This window comes from Pelodiscus sinensis, chromosome 2 (assembly GCF_049634645.1).
Source record: "Pelodiscus sinensis isolate JC-2024 chromosome 2, ASM4963464v1, whole genome shotgun sequence".
In the NCBI taxonomy this organism is placed as follows: Eukaryota; Metazoa; Chordata; order Testudines; family Trionychidae; genus Pelodiscus; species Pelodiscus sinensis.
The window spans coordinates 201921252-201945237 of NC_134712.1; the positions used below are offsets into that span (position 1 = coordinate 201921252).

General features: G+C 41.4%; 1 protein-coding gene across 9 annotated transcripts in view; it reads right to left on the bottom strand.

Annotated features, from left to right (window-relative positions):
* The window catches only part of HDAC9 (histone deacetylase 9), a 705078-nt gene that overhangs the window by 161778 nt on the left and 519314 nt on the right, over positions 1 to 23986 (bottom strand). For all 9 annotated transcript variants that reach the window (XM_075922252.1, XM_075922250.1, XM_075922247.1 and 6 more), the window contains 2 exons: positions 23234 to 23283; positions 3910 to 4017 (listed from right to left, as the gene is read on the bottom strand). In XM_075922252.1, coding sequence (XP_075778367.1) covers positions 3910 to 4017; positions 23234 to 23283 — 158 coding nt within the window. The remainder of the gene's footprint in view (positions 1 to 3909; positions 4018 to 23233; positions 23284 to 23986) is intronic.

The following is a 23986-nucleotide window of genomic DNA, read 5'->3' on the forward strand; positions in this document are numbered from 1 at the left end:
AAAGAAATCCAGGGCACATTACATAACTGGGAAAGACACTGAGGGCATGTCTGCGCTGGAAAGTTATTTCAAAATAACTAAATTTGACTTCAAAATAGCGTGTCCCCACTATGGAGAAGCCTCGACATTAATCCGAGACAGGATGTGCTACCTCAACTTAGAGCCTCAGGAAGCACTGGGAAATAACTAGTTCAAATTACGCTGGGGAGTAGTTATTTCGAAATTGGGGCACAGGAGCATCCACAATAATGCTATTTTGAAATAACTATTTCAAAATTAACATTATTCCTTGAGGAAAGCAGGAGTATCGATTTCGAAATAAGCGGCCCATTATTTCAAAATAATGGGCTTGATACTGTGGACGCTCTGCTTATAAATTTGACCTAAGGAGGGTTATTTTGAAATAATGCCCTGGAGTAGACCAGGGCTAAGAGATTGCATTTTCTCAAGACAATGTCTAGTAAAATTAATATTGCAGCATGAAAAAGATATTTCAAGAATACAATTATGAGCAGTGTGTAAACATGACCAATTATAGTATTCATTTACTTATTAATCTATACCTGTAAGTTAATTTTATAGCCTGAAAAGCATTACTAATGAATAAGCACTGACAATAAATCATCATGATAAAAAATTTTATTTTAAAAAGTTACCATTATTAGTAATGATAATTTGGTAATCGCTAAACAAATACCAAATACACAAACTCTACCACAGAAAGCAATTTATAGCTAATGATGAGATTCTGTGCTGTTTCTCTAGCAGGTTTAGCAGGGCTGCTCCAGGTACTGGTGAAGTGACTATCTCTACACAGCCATCAAGAGTTTTGATTGAAGCATATATAGCTATACCTGAGCTAGCTTTGGTCTAGCTACAGGCTGAACCTTAGAAATCCGGGATTCTTTGGTCTGGCAACATCCGTGGTCCAGTAGGACCATGGATGTTGCTGGATCAGAGAGCACCGGTGCCGGGGAGTGTGAACTCCATCCTTGGGAGCCCTGGTCAGGCAGGGGAGAAGTGGGGCCATGCGGTTGGGGAGCTCCATCACCAGGGAGCTCTGGCTAGGCAGGGCAGTAGTGGCACCAGTGAGCCCTTGTCCCCAGGGGGAGAAACAGGACCGCGGAGGCTGGGGAGTTCATGCCACGTGGAGCAGCAACGGGATTGGTGAGCGGCAAAAGCAGGACAGCCAACAAGCCCTAGGAACTCCCATCCCAGGAGGGGATCCCTGGTTGGGTGGGGGAGAAGCAGTCATGGCAGCTGGGAAGCTTCATCCAGGGGAGCTCCAGCAAGCTGGAGCCCAGTGGCAGTAGAGCCAGAGTGGAGCCAACTGCAGGGAGGGGGCGTGTACTGGGAGGTGAGTGGCAGGGGACCTCAGCAAATCCGGCAAATTCCCTCATTCGGGACGGGTCAGCTCCAAAGGGTGCCAGACAAGGGAGGTCCAACCTATAACAAATGGCAGCATGGACAGTAGCCTGGGCTATCTGCCTGAGTATGTACCAGAATTAAGGATAAGTAACAGTTAATTTACTAGTCAAGTAGTCGATGGAATTTCCACATTCCTCCTTTGAAATGTACAAGAGCCCCTGAAGGAGGAATGCAGAACTCTGTGTGCAGCCCAGGCCAGCGGAAAGTCTCGCTGACTCTGGGGTGAATTCGGCGTTTCAGCTTTGAAATGTACAAGTCTCCAGCATGGGCTCCCGCGCATTTCAAAGCAGTAACACAGCATGGAGCCCGGGGTCTGAGCAGGACACAGAGTCCTCTGCTGACCCTGGGCTCCATGCTGCACTGCCAATTTGAAATGCCACGCGGAGCCAGGGTCAGCTGGGGTATGTCTACACTAGCCCCCTAGTTCAAACTAGGGAGGCTAATGTAGGCATTCAAAGGCGCAAATGAAGCCCGGGATTTAAATATCCCGGGCTTTATTTGCATCTTCCCGTCCGGGCATCATTTTTAAATCCCCTTAGTCCGAACTAATTGCCCGTGGCTACATGCGGCAGTCAAACGTTAACTCGAACTAAATCCTTAGTTCGAGTTAACTGTTACACCTCATTCCACAAGAGCATATGTTAATTCAGTACATCTAAGATACAGACTTCATCAGTAGAGCTCCTAACAACTGCCTTTTGCATCTCTCAATCAAATGTATGACAATAATTTGAGTACCTGAATTCTAGACAAATTCAAGATCTCCTTAACTTCTACTGAAAAAGTAAATAGCAGGCTAGCATTGGACTTAAAATATTGACTTGTAGGCTGCTGCCACTTCAGTAGCAACTGAGATCTTACAGTGGCTGATGCTTTATTATTATCAGCCATTCATTATATAGAGATGATCAACCAACGACACGCACAGTGTGAAAGGCCCCATAAATCCATAGAGATAAGCAATAAAGGTCTTGCAGCAGATCCTGGTCACGTCGACTGCACATAAAACATATCTGATTATTCTTATCTAGTCCTCCTTTTAAACTATGTTAAATTCTGCAGAGCAACTTACAAAGATAAAAATTTGATAAAATCCCTACAGGTCCCTCATTGGTCCCTCTGACCAGGAACAATACACTGTAACTATACTAAACACAGTACTAAACAGGCCCAGTTTTCAAACTTCTATGCATAAAGGCCTGACATTTAGCCAGGAGAATTACTCTTCAACTTGAGTAGAGGGCTTCACAATATGGACATATATTAAGATGCCCTGATTCTTCATTTGTTGCTTCAAATCATTAATACTTGTTTGTTTATTTATTTATTTATTTATGTATTTATATAATCAGATCACATAGGAGCCAGGAACTAAGCACTGTACAACCACAGAACAAAAGATCATATGCTGCCCCAATGAATTTACACTCTAAGTAGAAGATAAAAGACAACAGATGGGTACAGACAGATTGACAGGCGAGTACAAGGAAACAATCAGACAATAATAAAAATGTAAGCATCTAAACAGCAATGTACAGGTGGGAAATTGAGCTAAAAAGTACTATACTTAACTGAACTATGCTATTTAAGGTACAACTGTAATCCTAACTGAAGTAACATTGAGATGAAAGACACAAAGGAAATTCACCATAATTTAATTTCAACTTATATTGTTGGTTCTGAAATATTTATCTCCTACCTAGACTTTGGTTACAAGACTAAACCCACCAGTATTTGGACAAGAAAATGTACACACAGTTGCATTAAGAAGCCATGTTAGCTCCAGCAATGTTTATTGGGGTAATTTTGCATTCAAGCTACACATGGTGTACCTTAAATAAAGGTGTTAAAAAACCAAATAAAATGTCAAAGTCTGTCACGTCTGGAGCTTTTATAAATTGTTTAGACTGGGGATAATTTGGGTTTGTACATCATTCTTTTCAGATCATGTAGAAAAGAGAAAAATAAGGTGAGAGAAGAAGAACAATGAAGCATAGTCTGTTTGAAGTTGTTTCATGGAAAGGCATACTCTGGATCGTTACCTTCCTAATCAACAATTTACCTATTCCTCCATAACTTGCAAATCCACTAGTTACCTTTCCTCTCACTGGGTGGTATTCTGAGGTTACACATACTACTCAGTAATCATATTAAAAATCACTTCAAAGGGGAATTCCACAACTTGCCAGATATGCACATACTATGAGTAATTTTAACTTGGACTGTAGCTCTCTAATTGCCTGTGTTCTTAAAAAAAAAAGAAGTACTGCAGTATACTGACAGCAAAGCTTTCCCTTGTGGACAGAAGGCTTTGAGTAATAAAATCCGCCAACTACCTAGCAGAGTATTTAGATTACCACACCTTAGTGACCGTCTTTCCCACTCTCCCCTCTTCCACCCTCACCACAACTCCAGAAAAATAACATCTCTCTTTCAGCTTCTTCCCTCATTTTCCCACACACCATGCAACCCAGACCTCACCTTCAGCTCTCCAGAGGCTACTTTGGAAGCCAGTTCGATGACACAGCCAACAGCCATGCGTGCAGCGCCGGACGAATGCAGCTCATTCCAAATGGTGTCACTGTCCACCTGAGCAAACAGTCAGCAGAGAAAGGGGGAGGGGGAGAAAGCGAGAGAGAAAGGGAGAGAGGGAGAGACGGAGAGAGTATAAGAGAAAACAAATCAGTGAGGGAGGGCTGGCAGGGTGACAGCCAATGTACAATAACATTAGTCTTCCGCCTTGGCCAGCTGAAAAGGCCTTCTGGACATGGCTTTGCTTATACTTTTTCTCTACACTGACTTCTCCAATGGAAACACATTCCTGTCATGCCTCACTGCCATTCCCTGTTTAGATTTCTCATTACAAACAGCATTACATAGGCCGGATATGGCCTAGTTACAGGCCCGTTAGACCCCAGACCCCAGTATTAGATACAGTATAAGTTGAGGTCCCTTATTTATACATGAAAATTAGTTTTGGAAGTGTTGGGACAAAGAATTTAAAATAAATTTGTGACTAGTGGCATTAGGAAAGCAAAACTTGTGCTATTAAGAAATCAGTAGCCCATATTCTATGCAAGATGACAGCTACAGTTCATATTCCTTAAATAAATGGAAGGAAAAATTTAGATTTACTGAGAACACTCAATGAAGCCATTTAAAAATTTGAAAAACTAAAATAATAAATCAGATAAAGAGAAGAATCCTCAGGATAATTCCACAGTTTTACAATCCCAATCCTATTTTCTATATGGTACTTTGGTAGGATCTGACTAGTGGAAAATAGAAATATAATAAAATAGTTTGCTAGATTTCTGAATGCAAACTATATATCTTATTTGATTCATGCCTTAGACAGGAGCAAAATGAAGAGATACAATGTGATAAATTAATCTCTGGTGCAATTCCACTGAATATGATGCAGTTACATCAGGGATGAATTTGTTCCAGTATTATTTTTGCTACTAGCATTTAATTAAAGATAAACAGGATTATTGACTCTACAAATCATTTTCTGCCATAAGTATTAAATGGGAACCTGACAGGTATTAAAAAAACTAGGAAATACAGCAGAGATGAGATAGCATAGAACTTCAGTAAATATGCTTTAAAATTTATACTTATGAAATATTCTGTTTCAATAATCTATTAAGTGCACTTGCAAAAGTAATGAATGTAAAGGAGAATCACTACTAATGCATCAAAAATGCTGAAGGGCTGGATTTACATTGTAGGATTTCATACCAACCAGGCACACAATTATAAAATACTTGAATCTGGCAAATATGCAGCCTTCTTTAGAAAGTACCTTTAAATGGGAAAAATATCACATAAGACGATTATGAAAAGAAAAAAAAGCTTTAGAAATACAGATTCTAGATGGCAGATTCTATTTTTATCATTTCCAAGTGCACTGAGACATGCTTTTAATTTGAATGAGCAGCTTCTGTTCTTAATTTCTAAAAGACAAATCAGGTAATTGAAAGTAGATGCAACTGTTACTTGACTCTGGAATTCCTCAGGAATTCTCTGGTTAGTCAATGAAAATAGAAAGAAGTTTGTTCTTGTATACACCTGTCAAATGTCTTCATCACTGATGTTAAATTACAATTAAATTTCAAACTATCACAATTATCTAATTTTCCAGTGTATTGGGCCTGATCCCCCTTTCTCTTTCACCAGTTTACATTGGTGAACACACTGACTTCAACTGGGTTAGTCCACAGTCTCATCAATCTGTGAGGAAAATTACAGCCTTTGAAAGTAAAAACTGGCATATCCTAATAAGGCTTAGAATAATAATGATATATTGTATTTTCATCAAAGTATGTCAAAGAGCTGTAGCAACATGAATCAAGTCTTAACATGAATTAAGTAAGGCTAGGTCTTCACTGGGGGTAAGTTTGAATTAAGATACGCAACTCCAGCTACGTTAATTACATAGTTTAAGGCAAAGTATCTTAAATTGTGTTTTGGCGCTGTCCACACAGCAAGAAATCAATGGGAGTACATGCTCCCATCGACTTCCCTTATTTCTCATGAGGAGCAAGACTACCAGTGTCGATGGGAATGCTCTGTCAATTTGAACTAGCATGTCTTCACTATACCTGCTCATTTCAATCACAGAAGATTGGCTGCACCAGGTTTGATCTTCTCTGCAGTGTATACAAACCCCAAATAATGATTTATTATGCTTCTCTTACAGATGGGTAAAATTAAGTTTTAAGGAATTAAGTAGCTTTTCCAGGGCTACACAGTAAGTCAATGGGTAACTCATGGAATAAAGCCAACAAACACTAAAAGCCCAAACACTTTATTCATTAGACTATACTCCTGTGGCCTTTGACGCTAATGGTTCACATGAAGCAGCTGCCATCCAAATTTATTTTAAATCAAAAAAGGAAAAAATAGAAGATATTTGTTAAACTACTTTAACCAAAACGCATTACAGTATGAAAAACACAGTACTGTACTAATAGAAGGGTTAAAAGGAACCACTTTCCCACCATGTGCATGGCTAGCAAATGAAGGCTAAAACCCAAAGCAATGGTTGAGGAAAATGATTCAGCTGCAGTTCAATGTGCCAAGGTACAAACAATCAGGGAGTCTGCCGCCTTGGAGGGGCTATGATTCATTTCCAGAGTTGCTTGTTGAGTCAAAAACTGTAACCACAGTTAGTGAATGCATCCGCCCTTCAAAATGAACATGTGAAGGGGTTTAGGCTAGCAGCAGAACACTGTTCCTGTTGTCCAGACTATTGATTGTGTTAACTATTTTCTGTGTTCTACCATGGGAGAGGAAAATGAATTGGAACAACAAGGGCTGAATATATATCACTGGATGTTTCCCTATGAGTTCTTGAACAATTTGAACCTAATTTTAAAGGGACTTGAGATAACAGTGGGCAATTAAAAAACAAAACAGCATGTCTCAAGGTTTTTAAAAATATGACCAACAGAGAGCATATGGAAAATTCAACACGTTCAGACGTGAGTTTGGGATGGCAAATATCATGAATTTTGATCTCCCAAAGCAGCAAGCGAACACTTCAAGCTACAGAACTGTACGTGCTGCAAAAAGGGTACAAGAAAACTAATTCATACATGTAAAAGGAATGATCAACATGGGAAAAAAAGCATTACATGTTACACCTTAAAATTAAATTCTGGAGTTCATACTCCTGCAAATCTCTACTGAACTCTGTGATGGGCTATACCAACCCAGCACTGGCCTGAGAGGGGTTAACCAGGCTTGCTGGGCTGAGAAGGCCCCTCCCCCACAGCACTGCAGGGCATGCTCCAACTGCAGACGCAGTATAAAGGCCAGAGAAGTGGCTCAGTTGGGGTTGACCACAGGAGGGGAAGGAGCTCCTGCCAGAACATAGGAGCAGCTGCACACTCTGGCCCAGCCACAGCAGCCACCACCGCATCAGCTGCCGTCACAGCTGCCGCCGTAACAGTCACCACCGCTGCATCAGCAGCAGACACCATCGCAGACATAGCAGCATCAGCTACCCCGGCCAGTGGACTGGGGTAAGAAGCAGCACAGGGTGGGGAGCATGAGGCCTTCCAGCAGATTCAGCATGTTTCGAGTGGATTCTCCCCCGAGCTAGTGGAGGGAACCACCAACCACTGACAGGGCCCTGGGCTGGGGCCCAGTGGAAAGGGAGGGCCCGAGCCCCCCATCTCCCACCTCTCTTGACCCCCAGAGGGGGGAGTCAATCTAACGCAGTGTAAACTCGGCTACTGGGCCTCACTTCTCCACCGATCGGGGTGAGATAGACTCAGCCAGTGGGCCCTGCAGACAGGGGCTCTATAGACTTAGCTACTGGGCTTTATTGCCCCGCAGACTGGGGTGTGATAGTCTAGGCCACTGAGCCATAACACCCAGCCCACAGAGGCAATAGTCAAGATTAGATTCCGAGGTAAGGCGCCTGGCCTCCCAGGGGGGATGGGTTACCCATCCCATGACAAACTCTTCCTTGAGAAATAACTAAAGAAGATCTTGGCCCATAAAATTTAACTCCTAATGTAAGGAATGGAATGGATCTAGGGAAGGGCTCTAATTCATCCCTCAGCCAGTGCAAAATTATTTCTGTATTTTTACTAGTGTATTGTCTTACATAGTTTTAAATAACTCATTTTCTTGGGTTTGAGACATTTTCTTAGATGCAGTTTACTCAATAGTTTATTCAGCTGTATGATTTTGAACTACTACAAAGTAAAGAGGCAAACATGTTAAAGTAATGTCTGTTAGCCTTATAATGGCTATATCTATACTACAGTGAGGGTCAAGGCTCTGAGATCAATCCACTGGCAGTTGATTTAGTGGGTCTCATGAAGATCTGCCAAATCCACTGCTGATTGCTCTGTAGTCGACCCCTGTAAAGAGGCAAACATGTTAAAGTAATGTCTGTTAGTCTTATAATGGCTATATCTATACTACAGTGAGAATCAAGGCTCTGAGATCAATCAACTGGCAGATCAACTCATAAAGATCTGCCAAATCCACTGCTGATTGCTCTGTAGTCGACCCCTGTACTTTACGCCCAATGAGAAAAGTTAGATAAGTCATCTGGAGAATTTCTTGATTGTATTTGAGTTTCTCTCTCTCTCTCACATACACACACACACACACACACACACAAGCTATATTATTCACACTGCATACTATAGGTCAACTTTCTGCAGTAGTATAGATATAGGCTAGACTTCACTTTTTAACTGCAATACACTAGGACGTAAAAGAAAGCAGATGGTGGTAACTTCTTGATTATTCACCATGGGCCAAATTCAGATGTGTCATAAATGGGCAAGACTCAGCACAACCCAGTGTCAGAATGTAAATTTATGTGTGTTGCTACTGTAAGAAATTGGAGAGAAAAGAGAAAGTTGTAGTAGAAAAAGCAGCCAGAATGTAAGAAAGTGGGAAATTTCTTTTTCTTTTATGCACTTCTTGTTTATTTTTCCTGTTCCATTATGTAGTTCATAATCTGAAAGAGGTATTTGAGGAAAACCAATTCTGACTCAAGTGAAGGAAAATATTTACAAATATTTTGTCTTCACATAGAAATGATTATTTAGGAAACTACTCATAAGAAAATTCTCAAATACAATCATCTGAAATATTTAAAACTACACAAATGATGTTTAAATATTGTACTGGATGTTCTCTAAAAACAAGAAGACAACCAATGTTAAAGTCCGGCCAGATATACAAGACCAATTTTTGTTTGCCTTACCTATACAAGATGAATACGATAGGACAACTTATATGAATACAGGGAGCAATATTTGACCCTTTGTGTATTCTATCATTATTTCCTATCTATCTCAGGTCTACATTAAGGACTAGCTATATATTTAGTGCATAACACTTTTGCTAAAGATGTTATAGTTTCTGAATCACTGCTTTATGGAAAAGTCCCAGAGAATTTAATAGAAAGTGATGCCTTTTCCATAGGTTTTTTGGACCATGCTATATAATTTAATATAAAATGTTATCCTTGTTAGATATTCCTACAGAATAATTTAAATAAAGCTTTGTATAATTTAGCATTTTAGACTAACTTCAGTTGGTTTCTAGCACAGGATCCTTTTACTTTACTACCTATTAAATTGTGGTGGTTTTTTTTTCCTGTAAGGAACAATTGTGTTGGATGTTTTGAAAATTAGCCTACAGCATTCAGTATCTTGACAGAACAAAATATACATAAAACTAAAAGAGGTTTTAAAAGGATTTGAAGTTCTAAAAATTCAGTGTTAAAATACAACTATAGTCAGTGTTCTGGCATCAACGTTCTTATCATTTATGCATCCTATCAAAGAATAAAATCATCTGACACAACACTATGAGCCAGAAAACGCAACCCCAATCTGAACAATTACATTTGTTAAGACCGATATGAATTTACTTCCTTCAGAGTTTTCTGAATGTACACTACATGTTGCAGGCTCTTTAAAGCACATCAATCAACCATTGGCATGTGTAGCAACAGTAATACTTTGTAAAGCTGCAAATGATAGAAAGTAAATGATAAAATGATAGAAAGTATTTTTGAAGTGGATGCAGTAATATTAAAAAAGGAAGAAAGAATGATCTAAATGAAAAGGGGAACTTGATAACATGTATTTATCATTATCAATTTATATCTGAAACTTTGAGGCTTAACAACAAAAACCCAAAAGCAAGCAATCAAACAAACCTCACAGCAACACAATGGTCCAGTTTATAGGGTGCTTATCACAACAGCAAGACTGGGATATTCTGTGTTAGGTTAGATTGGTTAGTTGCTGAAAATTGCTGTTACTACTATAAATTACTACCAGATGCACTGTGTGGAAGGAGGGTACAGAGGTTAGGGAAGATACATCTGAGAAAGACAGGGAGAAACTCTTTAAGTTAATGGATTTTTAAATAACAAAAACTGAAATACAATATGCCATAATATAGTAAATATATACTCCTATTTGGATGCCTGGACCCTATCTGAGGGATGGGAAAAGTGATGAAAAAATCTAAAAACAGTTAACATTTTTCTTTCAACTTTTCTATCATCTCTCTCTCCTCCCCATCACGTACCCCAGCCCCCACCACTCACTCTGTTCCAAATTCTCTCCCTCCTTAAGAGGGTCCTTTAAACATCCTGGCATCAATTTTATTCTATGGGCATCTGGAATCCAGATTTTTTGTACATAATATAACAATACAAGTGTATTCCATCCAGTTATCAGAGAGAGGCAGGTGTTCTAAAGTTTATCTTGTTCTGTGAAACAAAGCTCAATCTCAAATTCACATGTAGCAATAACTGGTAAATAACACAAGAGAAAAGCAATGACCAGAGTCATTCTTTAGTTTTCATACTTACAAGATCTGTAGGTTCTTCTGATTCCTCTCACTAGTCTGAGTTGGAGGGGCACCACTGTAACTGAACATTATTCTTCAAAAATGAGAGTGCTTGAATTATCTACACTTGAATTAACCCCTTTTAAATTAGCCTAGAGCAGTCACACTACAAAACCAACACTCAAGCAGTTCAGAGCAGCTGTGTCCCTAGCTTGAGTTTCAAGTGCCACCAATTCCAGCCATTTGTGTGTGCAGAGGAGTTGGGTTAAGAGGTAACACTTGAGTTACACCTTGAGCTAAAACTGCAATGAAGGCAAATTTTAGATTTCAAATGCAAAGAACTAGAATATTTGCCCATGCCCTGTGACTCCTAATGCATCTCTCTCTCTCTCTTACAAACACACATACTTTGAATTAAAATGTATTCAACTCCCACAGTAAGATCTTGTGATTTCCAATTGCCAAATATTAGTAGAAGTAATGATACACTAAATATCTCATCCTATGTGTGATTCACTGTACAATAGCTGCCATTCAAAAGTCAAAATTTGCGAAGTGTCACCAAACAGTACTATCAGAGGGAATGCCTGCACTACAGTGTTATTTCAAAATATCTTATTTCGAAATAGTTATTTCAAAATAGCTTATTTCAAAATAACGTGTCTACACACAAAATGCATTTTGAAATAGCATTTTGCTATTTCGAAATAGCACTTCCACACTGAGTGGACTCTGAATCGCATTTAAGGCTGGCCAGAACCAGTTCCGGCAGGGCACCAGGTCAGGACTTACTGTGTGGGGCTGCTGCCTGAGGCTATCTGAGGTCTGTGCTTAAAGGGACCCCCTCTCACACCCCAGACAGCCAGTTCTCAGGTATTCCTGCTTGCTTGTCTACCTTGATGAGGGACGGCAAAGCATTTTTGCCTCTGCATGCTCTAATTGCCCTCACTCGGGACACCACAGCACTCTGCAACATGGAGCCAGAGCTGCCCCTGGGCACTCTGGTGTTTCTCTTGGACACGTTGCTGTGAGCCTGGCTGCACTTTCTGCATGCTACTATCCAGGAGGTCCATCGAAGGGCTGTCAGTATCCAGGAGGCCCTGCGGGAGAGCTTCTACCCTGAGGAGCAGTAAGAGCCTCCCTGGTCTGCCCCACTGAGGAACTGTGCCTCATTCCTCCTTCACATCCTTCCACTTACCCCTCCCTATCCCCCCTTCCTGATGTCAAATAAAATACACGTATTTTCATGAACACAAACTCTCTGTATTTAACAAAATTCGGGTGAGGGAATGAAATTCTGGTGACATGATCTCCACACTGGACCAGGAAGGCAGGCTCCTCGGAGCTGGCAGACTGCTCCTGGGGAACAGTGGAGGGCTGGCTGCCAGTGGCTTACTCGCTCATGTTTTGGGGCCACTGGGTCAGGGGCAATGACTGCTGGCTCTGGGCTGGCAGGCTTGGAGTTGGCATAGGCACTGTGGCCAGAGTCTACCCCTTTAAGGGCTCTGCGGAGAGGAGGAGGGAGAGAAGTGTTCTTGGTTGAGGCTGGAGTGGCTACCAGGGCCTCCTGGGAAGGTTGCAGGCCCCCTATTTCGAAATAAGTGTCTACACAGCACTTATTTCGAAATAGCTATTTCGAATTTGTCATTATTCCTTGTGGAATGAGGTCTACCAAATTTGAAATAAGCGCTCCGCTATTTCGAATTTATTTCGAAATAGTGGTTTGGCTGTGTAGATGCTAGGAAAGTTATTTCAAAATAAGGGCTGTTATTTTGAAATAACTTTGCTGTATAGACATACTCAATTATTATGTGCATATATTTCCTATTCTAAACATAGTGGAAAATGTGGTATCTCATATGCCAGTGGTGGGCCACCTGCAGCTGCGGCGCAGTAGGGCTCCACTTGTGGCCTGCAGACCCCCTAACTGCCTACCCCCAGGGGCGGATATAGGGCAGGGTGAACAGGGCGGCCGCCCCGGGCCCCGCACTTAAAAAAGCCCCGCACATGCGCCATGGCGTCACAGCGCATGTGCCGTGGCAAAGGGGGGGGCCCCGCGGAGTTATGCTGCCCGGGGCCCCACAAAACGGTCATCTGCCCCGCCTACCCCACATCCCTTTCCTACAGTGGAGCCCCCCACTCCCTTGCTCCTCCCCATCTCTCCCAGCACTTTTGGAGTACCATGAATTGCCTGATTTGCTCTCTGTCCCTGCTCCTCCCGCTCCTGACTAGAGCTGGAATGCTGTGAATCAGCTGTTTGTGGCTGTTCAAGCTCTAGAAGGGAGGAGTAGGGGTGGGGACAGAGTGCGAATCAGATGACTAACATACTCCAAAAGTGCTGGGAGGGCGGGGGAGGTGCAGGCTAGTGCAGGCTCTGGTGACCCAGTGCATGAAAGGTGCATGGGGAAGAGGGGCACAGGGCCACAGGTGGAAATTCAGTGTGTCATAGGCTACAGTGGTCCACTGAGCTGAAGGAGAGCCACTCATGCAGACCACTCACGACTCATGGTTGCCCATCATTCTCATAGGCAAATGGAGCTGATGGCAAATGAAAACCTTTCATTGATGACCTTTCTGTATATTAAATGCAAAATATCTTGGACAAAAGCAAAGTTGCGATTCAAAAATAATAGCTCTTTGGAGTAATTTAAAGGGATTTCTCTCTCATCCATTTAACCAGTAGTCGCGCTAAAATATTCTTAGATGGAAATTGTTCCAAAAAACATTTCAGAGGAAATCCATAACTGAACATAAACTTTGGAAAACCCACTGCAGTGCTTGAATGGTGTGGTCAGACACATTCAAAATAAAGATGGAAAACCAGAGTTATATTAATTAGTTACGTTATTGGCCTTCATGGAATGGACCAACACAAAACTATGAGAAATACACTCAGAATCACAGATTTCTCATGTGGTCGTCTGATCCACAGGAATTTGAATATAGCTTAATGAATGTACATGCCTTAGCAGGTATAAAAGTTTTCAGGCTTATATTCTACCACTTGTGCCAGAACAAACATGTTTCCTTCACTGTTTTTTGTTACTAGCAAGTAAGTAGTAACGGAATATGTTCCTGAAGCATTACCCTCTAAAACTTGTGTGTGTTACTTTGATGTAACAGCCAGCAACAAGCCTGGCATCACTGGAATGGGCTAGTGCCAAAGAGTGTTAATGCATGAGCCTGCAACACCATGCTTATATCTATGCCCAATGCTATACTCCAGCTGCCATGTTAGCTACTCACATCTCCTATCCATATGGAATCACTGGTCACAGTGATCATTCATCACATCCATGATTTCACTAGGAATCAAAAGATCTTCTGTCTTGCTGCTCTGCTTCTGTTTCATCTCACCATGACTAAAGAAGCTAAGGTGTGCACATCATAACCTAGAAATGGTCCCAAATAAATGGCCTGTCACCCATGTCTCTCAATAGTGAACAAAGGAGAGAAAATATGTGTGCCTGGCCTGGTGTTTTCCTCATAAATTTCATTTAGAATGTGAGTAGGGTACTTTAGAAAGAAATATATTCCAACACTGGTATACTAAGCTTCTTATAATATTATCATTACTTACAAAACTGCAGCAGTTTACCAAGATTTTGCTTTGATAACTGCTTCACTAACTAGTTTCCCTGATAAATGAGTATTCAGAATAGCAGCTATTCAGGAATGTACTTGCACTTCCAGTGTGATTTATAAGGGAATAATAAATATTATGCAACCTTTAGGATATGAGCTGGTTAAGTACCGCAAAATATTTTCAGTTAATTTAAAAAAAACCAACCACCTGAATTTGTTCACTCTCCATTTGTGTTTGTTTCTGGAAAATATTCTAGTAAATCATTTTACTGGCTGCAATAGTCACAGAAACAGCAATTTGTAAGAAGATATTGGAAAATGTTTGTAGTGTTGTTGTAGGTGTGTTGGTTGAGAGTCAAGGTGGGCGAAGTAAAACCTTTTATTGTGCTAACCTCTGTTTGTGAAAGAGACAAGGTTTTCATAGAAATACAGGACTGGAAGGGACCTCAAAAGGTCACCTAGATTTTTCTGCCATTTTATCAGTCTCCAGCATTCATGGGCAGAACTAAATATTATCAAGACAGGATATCATCAACTGAATGATTATGATCAACTGATCAATCCTGGAGCCTCTGCCTGCTGATCCCAATCAGCTTCACGAGGCATAAAGGATCTGCCAACAAAGGGTTCTGGGGTCAGCAGATCCCCATCTAGACCGTCGCGCTGTGCCGACAATCAGCTGATCGGCACAGCGCGGTGGCCATTTTGATTTAAATGAAGCGGCAATTATTTAAATCGCCGCTTCATTTCCCTTTGCCATCCTGCCTAATCTACATGCCTCCGTCGACGGAGCCATGTAGTTTAGACACACCCATAGAGAATATCCTCTAGGGATGTTAATAAACATGCACTGGTTCCCACCTTCTCCTTTCTGATACAAAGGCAGCAAGGGAGAGGAGAATGCATGTAACTGATAGTATTAACCAATGAGTCCAGATTAAGCTTAAGCATAAGCTTGTTGGGCAGTCAACTGGAGTATCAACTACTCGCGCCCCCCACCCTTGCTGCCTCTATCAGAGACAGTGGGTGAGGGGATAGCAGAGGCTTCTGCAAAGTAGACCTTCCCAGCAGGGATCCCAGAGGGGACCTGGGACAAGCAGCTCCTGTTCACGGTGACCCAGCCAGCCCTGTCTGCCACGAACAGGGGTTGGTGCCGGAGCAGCCTCTGTTCACAGTGGACAGGGCTGTCCACAGTGGACAGGGCTGTCTGCCACAAACAGAGGATGCTGGACTCAGTGTGAGCTGGGACCGAGCAGTCCCAGCTTGTGCTGGTCCTGGATGCTGTACCTCTGCATTTTAAATATAAGAGCCCAGCAGATCTTACTATGTTTAAAATGCATGGCTACAGTGCAGGTGGCTCCCGGAACCGGCACGAACCTGGACCCTGCCCCCACTGTGGCTCTGCAGAGTGGATCCTCACTGACTAATCAAATAGTTGATACAAATTATATCAACTACAAGATTAGCCAGATAACCGCAATTTAACAGCCTTAAGATGGATACATGCTAGCATCCCTAATATCCACAAACCCATTCTGTGCTACAGAGGCGGTTGATCAAACTACTCAATATTTAGTACATGGACTGCCGTTCAGTTAGTCCTCTCAACACTGATGCTATGCAAGCTGATTTCATGCAGAATATTGTTTTGACTCTTCCACAGTTCCTCCTCTTCCATATCACAGGGTGATTGTTGTTGGTTTTTCCCCCCATCCTGGTATTGGATGACTGCCCTATTTCATGATAAAAGTGGAATTCTCTTCTGTCTGCAGGGCAGTCCCCAGGGATCAAAGTATGAAACCCAAACTTAAATAAAATCATATCCTGTTTGCAAACATCATATTCCCTTTGCTACTCACTAATCTGGACCCATAAACCCTAGCACAGCTTGAGAGCCCATTCCTCATCTAAACAAATGCCATAAGGCCCTTTATACTTTTACAGCCATGTCAGAAAATAATATTGACTGCCAATGGTGATGTGATTGGAGTTGCCTCCTCTAAGCCATAAAAGAAGTGGTCTGTTATCAATTTCTCTAAATGTATTAAGGGAATGATGGGTCGATTCAGTTCCAAGTTATAAATGACAACTCAAAAGCCGCAGAAGCTTTTGAAGCTGGGAGCCGATGATGACATTATCATAAAAGCCTGCTCTTCCTTACTTTTGTGGGTTTTTTTGCCTATCAACTGTGCAAAAAATATGGCTGAGAAATGATTTCAAGATTTTTTCACACAGCAGCAAGTCAGATGGGCAAGAAAACAATCACTATATTTTAGTGAGATACTAGAAAAAAAGATTAAACTTTCCCATATTAAAATCTTTTTTCTGCATCCCGTAATTATCAATTCCATAACAATTCTTAGGGAGGTGCTATAATAAATCAGTCGCATCTCAGGTGGCACAATGTAATGATCAGACACATCTCAGATGGAGATATTCCCAACAGAAAAATGTGGAACCCCTTGATAAACCTCAGAGCCACAAGGTAATTTGCATTTAGTATCCTCTTTTGGCCATCTCACCTGCAGTTTTTTATCCTGGGACACGCCTAACATTCGAAACCTCTCAGCAACTTCAAGGAGTCATCATGTATTATTAAAACCACTAGCCTTAAAACAGTCTCTTTCCTTCTCCAACATATGGAATTTCTCCCAAAAATTACAATAGCATGAGGTATGGAATTGATAATACTCCACTTTGGAACAGTGTTAAGTTTATAACTTGCATCTCTGAAGAGAGAAAATTAGGAGCACCATTGGAAAGGGGAGATTCCCAGCCTTTCAACAGTTTCAAACTGCTAGTTCTGGAAGATCCCAAGATATAAAAGCTTAAAAATTTAAACACTACTGTGAAATAACCTATTTCAAATTTTAAGAGGTTAGAATTAGTCATCATTTCTTTCTCCCTGTGAGACCTGTGCAATTAAGCTCATAGTACAAGGCAGCCTGATTTTATAGGCAAAGGGGTAGATTTATTTCTAATACAGTTTTTAATAAAACTCTACAAATAACTTTAAAATATTTTTCCTCAAAAATATTTACCACATGCAAAGTCCAGTTCTCCATTGACCTATACTTTGTATGATACTTTCACTGCGGGAAAGTGAGGACAAAATAAATATAAGAGGCTTACAAAAGGTAGTATTTTACTCCCACTTACATGCAGTTTTCTGTAAGTTCATTGTGAACAAAAAGAGGCTTAGTACTGAGCCTTGATGTACTCCCACTCTTACTATACACTGTTTAGTATCTCCACATGGACTTCTCACTGTGGTAGGAGCACTCTAGTGCATGTCCTGGATGAGTCTGGTATAGGCTATGTCTATATTTTAGGGATGTAAGTGACTAGTCAACACACTAGTCTACTAGTCGCTTCCCCCTTTGCTGCCTCTATCACAAAGATGGCCAGTTCCCCCCAGCTCCATGGGAGGGGGCATGGAAGCAATGGTGTGGAGTGGGGTCAGCGGGGAACTCCCTGCTGGCCCTGGGCTCCACACAGTGTTTCAATCTTGGAAATGCACAAGAGCCCCTGATACTCTTTTACATTTCAAAGGTGGAACGCACGCTAGTCCTTATCGACTAACCTAACAGTCAATGGAAATCCCATCAACTATTCGATTAGATAATTAATCAAAATTTAACATCCCTACTACATTTATGGCGGCATGTAGCATAGGCACTGCATGTGTAGCTACATGCCACAGTGAAAGTTAAGCTGCATCCACACTTGCCCCTGTGGTGTGTATACATGCCACAATGAAATTCTCTAGCCAGGGAAGGCAGCTGGGTAAAGTTCTGGCAGGGGGAAAGCAGTGGGAAAATTTCTGGAAGTGGGGAGGTTTTCCCTGCAGTCTGCCCCAGCTACAACCTTTTCCCTCTGCCAGAGTCTTTCACTGTCGTGGGGAAAGGTTCCATCAGCCAGCAGGAAGTGGGACACTACAGTGGTAAAACTAGACAAAAAAGACACTGCTTCAGTGTGTAAAGAGCCTGAAGAATCAGTGTGCAGGGTATTTTATTCTCTTTGGCTCACCTAAGCCCTACTGAGCTGCTCAGCCTCTGCCCCCCTACCCTGGCAGGAATGTCTCCCTCTTATGTTCACAAAGGTTGAGGAGGACACAGCACACAACCACCACGTAGGGGATGTTCTGCTCGCCAAGGGCAAGCCAGGTAAAGAGGCCTCAGAACCTACCTTTCAGACACCCAAAGATGCTCTCCACCACAATGCAGGCTCTGCTTAGCCTGGCAGTGAAGAGTTGCTTGGTGAGGTCAAGGTGTCCTGTATAGGGCTTCATCAGCCAGGGGAGCAGAGGTTAGGCTGCGTCCCCTACAATGCACATCGCCATGTCCACGTCCCTGACCCTGATGGTGCGGTTGGGGAAAAAAGTGCCAGCATGCAGCTACTGGAAGACGCTGAAGTTTTGGAAGAAGCGGGCGTTGTGCACCTTCCCCAACCATCCGACGTAGATGTCCATGAACTGGCTGCGGTCATCGACGAGGGCCAGCAGAACCATTGAAAAGTACCCTTTATGGTTGATATATTTGAATGCTCGGTGATCAGGGGCCCAGAAGGAGATAAAGAAGCCATCAATAGCCCCCCTGCATTTGGGGAAGTCCATGTTGGCAAAGCCGGTGACGATGAGGTCCACATTGCTCAGGTTGATGATCCTGCGCAGCAGGACGGTGTTGCTGACCCTCACCACCTATAGAAGGAGACACACAGAGAATCACAGGGTTTTCAGGGCCCTTGGGAGTTCCCGAGCCCAACCTCCCGCCGCACTCCACAAACCAGGAGCAATCGCAACTTGCCCAGCAGGGCTTTGTGAAGGTGGGACTGAAAACCTCCCGGGGCAGGGGCTTGCACCACCACCATGACCACCCTCCGCCTTCCCTAGGGAACCCCATTCCAGCAGTTCACCTTTCTGCTGGGACAACAGCACGAGAGTGCTATACCTGCATGACCATGGCTCCGACGGTCAATCTCCCCACTGATTCCCGATGGATTGGCAGCAGTCCGGCATGGCAAGCTTCCACATAGCAATGGTGACATGCTTCTGGAGGGGGACCATGGGTCTCATGTGGGTGTCCTGTCACCTGAGCGCAGGGGTGAGCCACTCACACAGTTCCATGAAGGTGTCCTTCCACATGCGGAAATTCTGGAGCTGGTCATCCCACTCCACAAAGATCTGTTACCAACGGTTGGAACTGGTGTCCAGTCGCCAGAAGCATCAGTGCACGACGTGCAGGGAAGGGCGGGAGGGGTAATGCTGCATGAGCAGCACCTGGAGAGAATTGAGGAGGCGCCCCACAATGAGCTGGGGACCATGCAGGGCTCTTCATCCAGGGCCATGAGGGCAGCCCACAGAAACTGCAGCACAAGGTGCAGCATTTGATATAAGAACCGTTGACTGCTTGGAGGCAGGTCCAGCTCCATGGCAGGAGTACTGTGGTGACTGCAAGGGCAACCACAGCAGGCAGAGAAAGGGCTTTGCTATCCCTCAAGGAGGTAGGCAAAGGAGAAGAGCTTGAGATATGGCTGTTCAGGGGGGCCCCTTTACGCTCAAGCCACAGCTACGGGAAGTGAGAGTTGTCCTGATGCCCTGCCTGAAGTGCTTCCAGGGGTCGGGGGAGAGAGGTGTTAAATGCAATTCAGTGTCCAATGAGTGTGGTCGCTCTATTTTGAAATAGCTCAGCACTATTTCAATAGGCATTTGCTCTGCAGACGCTCTATTTCAAAATAAGCTATTTCAGAGGGTTTTTTCCGAAATAGCTTATTCCAAAATAAGTGTGCGGTGTAGACATGCCCTAAGGACTCAATCCTAAAAAAATGATGCATCTGCTTGATTCTAAGCATGTACACAATTCTTTGAAGGTCTGAGGCTTAAATTCCATAAATACTACAAGGGGAGATTTTTAAAAAATGTGCATTCTCCCTTATGCAAAGAACTATACTTAAAAAGAGGTTAGCCGTATTATCATAGAAAGAAAAATCAAATAAAAACTGCTAAGCACCCTGTGCATATTCCAATATTAACAACAGAATGAAAGAAAAAAATATAACTTCTTTAGATGACACCACTGTTTATAATATACATTGAAAGAACAAACTTTCTCTGAGTTTAGGAACTAGATTTTCAGCGGTGTCAATGGATTTCAATGGAGCTATGCCAATTGACACCAGCTGACAATCTGGCACTAGATATTTCCATTTGCAGGCCATTTCTGATTATTTATCAACTCTCCAAACACAGAACAGAAAACTCCACACAGACACACAATATGTTCTTAAAGAATGGGAGTCTTTTATATATTCTTTCTTAAGACTTAAATTTCATTTTCACACAAGTAAACACAAGTAAACAAAGATCTGTTGACCAGCAAATGAGAAAGCCATGTTCAAACTCATCCATTCCAACACATAAAACATTCAGACAAGCAGTATCCTGAGTTTATTGCATTAGACCAGAGCTATTCAACACATGGCCGCATGCGTCCCACATCCCGTTGGTTTGAGGCCCGCGGTGTGCTTTGGGTTTACGTGGGGCTCAATACACAGCCCACGAGTGGGAGCCAAAACAAAAAAGGAGTCAATATAATGGTTTTCTGTTGATATGCATTTTAGTATTTAAATTCCTGAACTGTCATTGCTCATTAAAAGTGCTGTCATATGGGTGGAAATCGGGTAAATATTGCATTTTATTAATATCAGCAGAACTGACTTAAATGGGGCCCGTGTGTTGTGTAATCTTGCCTTAAACTTTGTATTCGTGCCCATCAGTGTGAAAGAAGCTATTTGCACATATATTTGTATATATATGCAACCATACTTAAGTTGTGGCCCTTGGCATGTGCTGTATCACTGTGGCCCCCGGGACTTCCAAAGCAGAGTAGCTCTGCATTAGACAATACTATCCCCTTATCCCAAAAGCTATCAATTAACAATGACCACTTCAATCCTTATGATAAAAAGAACTCATTTTAAATAAGAGTCAACTAAATTCAGCAAAAAAGATGGTCTCCTAAACTGACCATTTACTTTGGGAAAGTTCATAACCTCCCCCCATCTCCTTCTCTAGGAAGAGTCCCTAAGCGAGCATGAAAATAAAATGAGGCAAACTAACTAGCAGGGGGTTTAATACTACAAGTTTGACAAAGTGCAGGTTCCTTTAAATGTCTGAGAGAACAAAGGTTGGCTGAGTATTTCCTGACCTGTGTTAGCAGTAAACCTAGTGCACAAGAGCACACACTCCTCTAATTTCTAGAAGTGATGCACAGCCTCTCATACTCTCTCTTCACTCACTGTTCTCATTGTACACACTGCTCAGTATCTTGATAACCTATTTCTCAGAAGTAATATTTTCCAAAATTTTATCCTCTAACACAATGTGAGCACAAGGCAACCATTGCTACTTCCCTGCCCTTGAGCAATCCTGGGTACCAGGTACTTCTCCAGTAATTATTTTTTATTTATAAACACAGACATCTCAATCCTTTCTCAAACAGAATATATAAAAATGTGTATTTTATGTTTATACACATACACACACGTGCACACTCATGTGTGTCTGTGTATGTCTGTGTGTATAACCTAAAATGTACATAGCATGCCATTGCCATTAGTTGCTTGGCTTAAACTATTGGATCCAAACCTCAGCTAATATAGCCACAGTGATTTATATCTTCTGAGGCTCTCTCTCTTAATTCTCATTAGTGAAATCAATACAAAATTATGAAATAATAACAATTATAAACTGATTTTTTGTTGAAGCCCTGTAGCCTGGATATGCTTTTTGTCAGATTCATGCTTCATGATTCTATCTCCTACGAAAACCCCATAGCAAAGATTTCAGTGGTGTGGAAATCATCTTATGTGGGGGACAATAGCATACAAAATGTGTTGGCGAGCTTCAGCAGAGAAAAAAGCAAATTTGTAGGATTTCAATGAAAGTTGGCCTCAAGCTCCAATTGCACTCTAGAGGCTGATTTTACTCTTGAAGACAAAAACAGTGAAAGGGATCTAGAACAAATGTGCAATGCTCAGCCATCATATCAGTGGCCAATAATCTAAGAATTGACCTTGATTCTACTGACAATGATTGTTTGCAATTTGATTTAGATCACGGAACATAAGGCAGCTAAAGAAAGCACCAGTGAAGAAAATTGTAGATGGAAAATTATTTCTGTTACAACCTAAATAAGTAACAGGAGAATATTAACAAATGTTGATAGAGCTTTTCTTCTGTGGGGGATGTTTTTCTAAAAAATATGGAATTCTTTTCTAATATTTCAACAGCATCTTTGAGAAATCTGGACTCACTGGCTCAAAATATAGCAGAATAAATACTTTCTGTAATTTGATATTTAAAAGATTGGTCATACATTAAATTTATGATTTTATTAAAAAAATTATGCCTTGACATCTGGAAAACAATTCACATTATGAAAAGTGCCTATTTGTGCGTACTTTTTTTTTCCTTTCTGTGGAACACAATGCTGCTTTAACTATTCAATATTCTTTATCAGGCTTTCACTATTCCCAAGAACATTTCTCTACATTACAGCCACTCTAATTATCACATTAATTTTCTCAAAAACCAATGTGCAAAGGGAAAAAATGTACAGGGACAGACAGGTAACTTACCTCCTATCAGGACAAAAACATTGCCCCATAACACTGCACTCTAAGATTATTAATATATTGTAATGCACTGTATCTAGAAAAATTCAGTATGGCAATAAGACAAAAGCTTCATTTTCTTTTCTGTCATTGTATATTAGTTCCTCAAGTGTAGGATCTGCTGAACATGAGTGTGAAGGTGATGAACTACTTAAAAATCTATTTATGCTGTACAGATTACACTGGAACAGCCTCTACTTACCCCAAGTCCCCCACAAGGCAACAAGGAAAAGATTTTTTGAGATACGCTGCCTATATATTAAAGAGAAAAAACAACAATAAGCATAAAACTGGAAAAATAATCTTCATGAATTCAATCCTAATCTATTAATCTCAATAACAAGTCAACTAAAATACTGTTTGCAGTGTTCCTGAAGCCATGTTGGTCCCAATTTATTAGAGAGGGAAGGTAGGTGAGGTAATATCTTTTACTGAACCACCTTCTGCTCGTGAAAGTGATAAGCGTTTTAGTTTCTCTGAACACTTTTTCAGCTCTTCCTGCAGAAGAGATCTGCAGAGTTTGAAAGTTGTCTACTTTATTTACTGAAGTTAACAAACATATTAAAAGTTTAAAATAGCTCTGTGATTAGTACTGAAAATAACAAAATCAGATTTTGGATTTTGGGGTTAAATTTTGAAACACTAATAAAGCTGTTAATCTTCTTAGGTTGAGATTTCCAAAGGAATGGAAGTTAGGCACAAAAGCTCACTAAAATCTATGGGAATGCTGGTACCCTTAATGTTTCAAATAATTATAGTATGAGCTCATTTAAAGTATAATTATATAAGTTTATTAATAGCTTATAATTAACACAGATAACTGTATATTTCAGCAAAACTATATGAATTGATAGCATTACTATACAAAATGAAACAAACATAGAAACTACAGTCTAATTTATTACTTCCCTTAATTTACACACTATACCATGATATAATGACTCACTATATTGTT